Source organism: Microtus ochrogaster, linkage group LG2 (genome assembly GCF_000317375.1).
Source record: "Microtus ochrogaster isolate Prairie Vole_2 linkage group LG2, MicOch1.0, whole genome shotgun sequence".
Taxonomy (NCBI): domain Eukaryota; kingdom Metazoa; phylum Chordata; class Mammalia; order Rodentia; family Cricetidae; genus Microtus; species Microtus ochrogaster.
Genome location: NC_022028.1, coordinates 7483471 through 7486450, shown reverse-complemented (window position 1 = coordinate 7486450; position 2980 = coordinate 7483471). Strand labels below are relative to the sequence as shown.

The 2980-nt window shown below is 46.6% G+C and overlaps 1 protein-coding gene across 2 annotated transcripts in view; it reads right to left on the bottom strand.

Moving 5' to 3' along the window:
- Positions 1-427: 427 nt before the first annotated feature.
- Positions 428-2980, bottom strand: part of Clic5 (chloride intracellular channel 5) — a 154520-nt gene continuing 151967 nt past the window's right edge. For both annotated transcript variants that reach the window (XM_005359811.3, XM_005359812.3), the window contains exon 6: positions 428-743. In XM_005359811.3, the coding sequence (XP_005359868.1) occupies positions 576-743 (168 nt within the window). In that variant the 3' untranslated portion in view covers positions 428-575. The remainder of the gene's footprint in view (positions 744-2980) is intronic.

Sequence of the window (2980 nt, the reverse complement as noted above, 5' to 3'; positions counted from 1 at the left end):
CGACAAATTGGGGTGTATCCAAGGGGACATTATAATATGGCCCTCGATCAGAAAGTGAGCAGCTGGAATTGCTCTGTGCAATTCCCAAAGCCACACCCAACTGGGTCCCTCCCCCAGCACTGTCTTCCAATCAAAGCATGATTCTCTCCCTAAGGATCATGGGATGATTTTTGTCGGTGGCCTCGCAGTTACTGAGGAAGAGGTGGGGTGGAGGAGAAGCTGGGATTGGAGTTGCTAATGCATCAGGGAAAGCGTTATGACATTGGCAGAAGGGACCAGTGACAATCCCACGGGAGCTCTTCAAACTGACCCCAGTCACACTGACCCTAGATGGGGTCAGCAGGTGGGAAGGTCTGCTGCTGTGTTCTCTCCTCTCGTCTGGCTCCTGGGATAGGGCGGAAAGATGGCACTGATCTTAGTTCAGGGTGGAGCTGAGTTCAGGGGTGCCGGCAGGATGTGCTTCATTCTTTGCTTTTAAATGTTTCCTCAAGGTAAGGAGGAAAATGAGTCTGTAGAAGAAGGCCCTTGAGAGAAATAGAATTCCTTTGCAACAGAATCGGGCCAAATGGCTAAGCTCAGGATCGGCTGAGGCGCCTGGCGACATCTGCATAGGCCAGCTCAATCTCGCTGTCAGCTGCACAGGTGTTGGTGAACTCGTCCCGCGCATAGGCGTTCTTGAGGTACCGCCACAAGCCTGTCATCTCAGCCGGGAAGTCATAGTTCCGGTACTTCTTAGCCACGATCTAAACAAAGAGGACAAGACAGAGGTAGTGTGAAGACAGGACACAAATCAGTAGGAGGTATTAGGGCCACGATTTCACGGGTGGCTGGGCATATCAGATACATCTGCATGCGCCAAGGCTGAGAAAAGTTGCCCAGAAAGACTAGCCATATCAGCAAGCTCTGAGTTTGATTGAGAGAGACTGCCTTAATGAGTCAATGGAAGAGAAATTGAGGATGACTCTTGACATCAACCTTAGGCCTGCACGTGTATGCACATACATGTTTATATGCACCAATGCACATACATGCCTACAGGCATGCAAACATGCATATGCATACACATATATAAAAACAAAAAAAAGTGTGCTGTGAAGGAAACCCCAAGTGATATGAATTTTTTTGAGGTAGACATAGTTTCCATTCTATGTAACATATTTGGGGAAATATGTGTGATAACCACAAGCATATTACCAATAGAGTGTCCATATTCACATAGCCCAAGCTAACCTCAAACTTCCTATGAGACTTTGAATTTTCATTCCTCCTGCCTCCACTCCCGGGTACAAGGATTACAGATACATGCTTCATGTTATAGTTCAAGTTCTCTTTATTTTTGGTCCCTCTTCTGCTATGCTCTAAATAAGCATTCTTATTTTTGTGTGATGGCGGTGGTGGTGGGACCCAAAAAAGTGAGTCAGGTATTAGTATGTATATATATATATATATATATGTTCTAGATCTGGTGTGGGCGTGGGCCACTAGTAATCTCCAGTCTTTTCTGAGTCTCCACGCTTATGGGATGTGGCCCAGGACTTGTGGAGAAGAGGGGTTTGTGTTTATAGAAACAGTAGTGTTTTAGGGGCCAGCTCTGGGATTCATCTGGCCACTTTGTAGTCCCGATTCCATCTGACAGCTGTGACCAAGGACAAATCCCTGACACCTCTCTGAGCTCCAATTTGCTTTTCTCTGACATGGAGGTGACAGCAGGACTTTACCTTGCAGAAATGGGTAAATGGGCCCTGACGGAATACTCAAGGGAGATCCAGACACTCCATAGCCATTGTCTAACACGATTCACTGAGGCCTGGCTGGTGCCCATTTCATGCATTTGCTTCTTCACTACATGGAGGCTGGCAGGGTGGTTTTTTGAATAAGGTCTGTGTAGTCGGGACAACTTTCTGGACACACGACCTGTGAGCTCTCCCAGGGCCTTGCACACAGAAGGCCCTTGCTCTTGCTTTAATGCTGTGTTAATATCAGCAGAGTCCTCATATATATTTTTTAACAAGGGCTCCTGTGTTCAATGTTGATTGGAACCTACCCATTAGTTCATCCTGCCTATAGCTCTCACGGTCAGACAGGGGCAGCAGAGAGTAGTATCTCTCCGAGGGTTCTGCTCCCAACTTCCTTCATTTTCTCTTGTGGGTGGAGAGACATCAAACCACAGGATCTGATATTCTGCTCAGAACCTCCTCAGCTCAGCTATGTGAGGATTTCTCCTTCCTCCCCATCTGGATGATGTAAAGTCCACAGAAAATTATGCCAAGACAAGGACAAAGATGACCTACTGCACGAGAAACTCATTTTGGGGACCCTACTATACCAGGGAGAGCACATGTCCCTTCCAGGTGGCACTCATTCCAGTTTTCAGGTTCCAGGACAATATTTACATTCTGTCCTGAGTCGCAAGGATGACAGCATCCTTTTCTCCTCCCCAGCTTGTAAGCAACAGCAGAACACGGTGGGACCACAGTCTTCTCGCTTCTATACCCTTCCGTAACCCTAATGTCTGGCTCATAAGCCCACTTTCATCTGGGTGCTGTGTTACACTACTCAGAACTGGGTGAGAGCTATTCAGATCTCTGAAGCATCCTGCAAGGACTGTATACCTATTGTCCAGATGAGAAAGGAGAGGCACAGTCATTTTAATAAGTAAAGTTTCAGTGCACAGCTGAATTTAACCTTTGGTATCTTCTGTAATCTCAACATCAGACAAGGTACATTGAGGTATATGTGATGAAACCATTCTCTCTCTCTCTCTCTCTCTCTCTCTCTCTCTCTCTCTCTCTCTCTCTCTCTGTGTGTGTGTGTGTGTGTGTGTGTGTGTGTGTGTGTGTTGCAGAGAATTGAAGCCAAGGCATAATGTATGTTAGGCAAACCACCCCCATTAAGTCACATCCTGGGTGTTCCAAAGCCTTTCATTTTAAACGTGAAAACATTCTTTAGCCATGAGCAAACTAGACCCAGAAGAGACTGA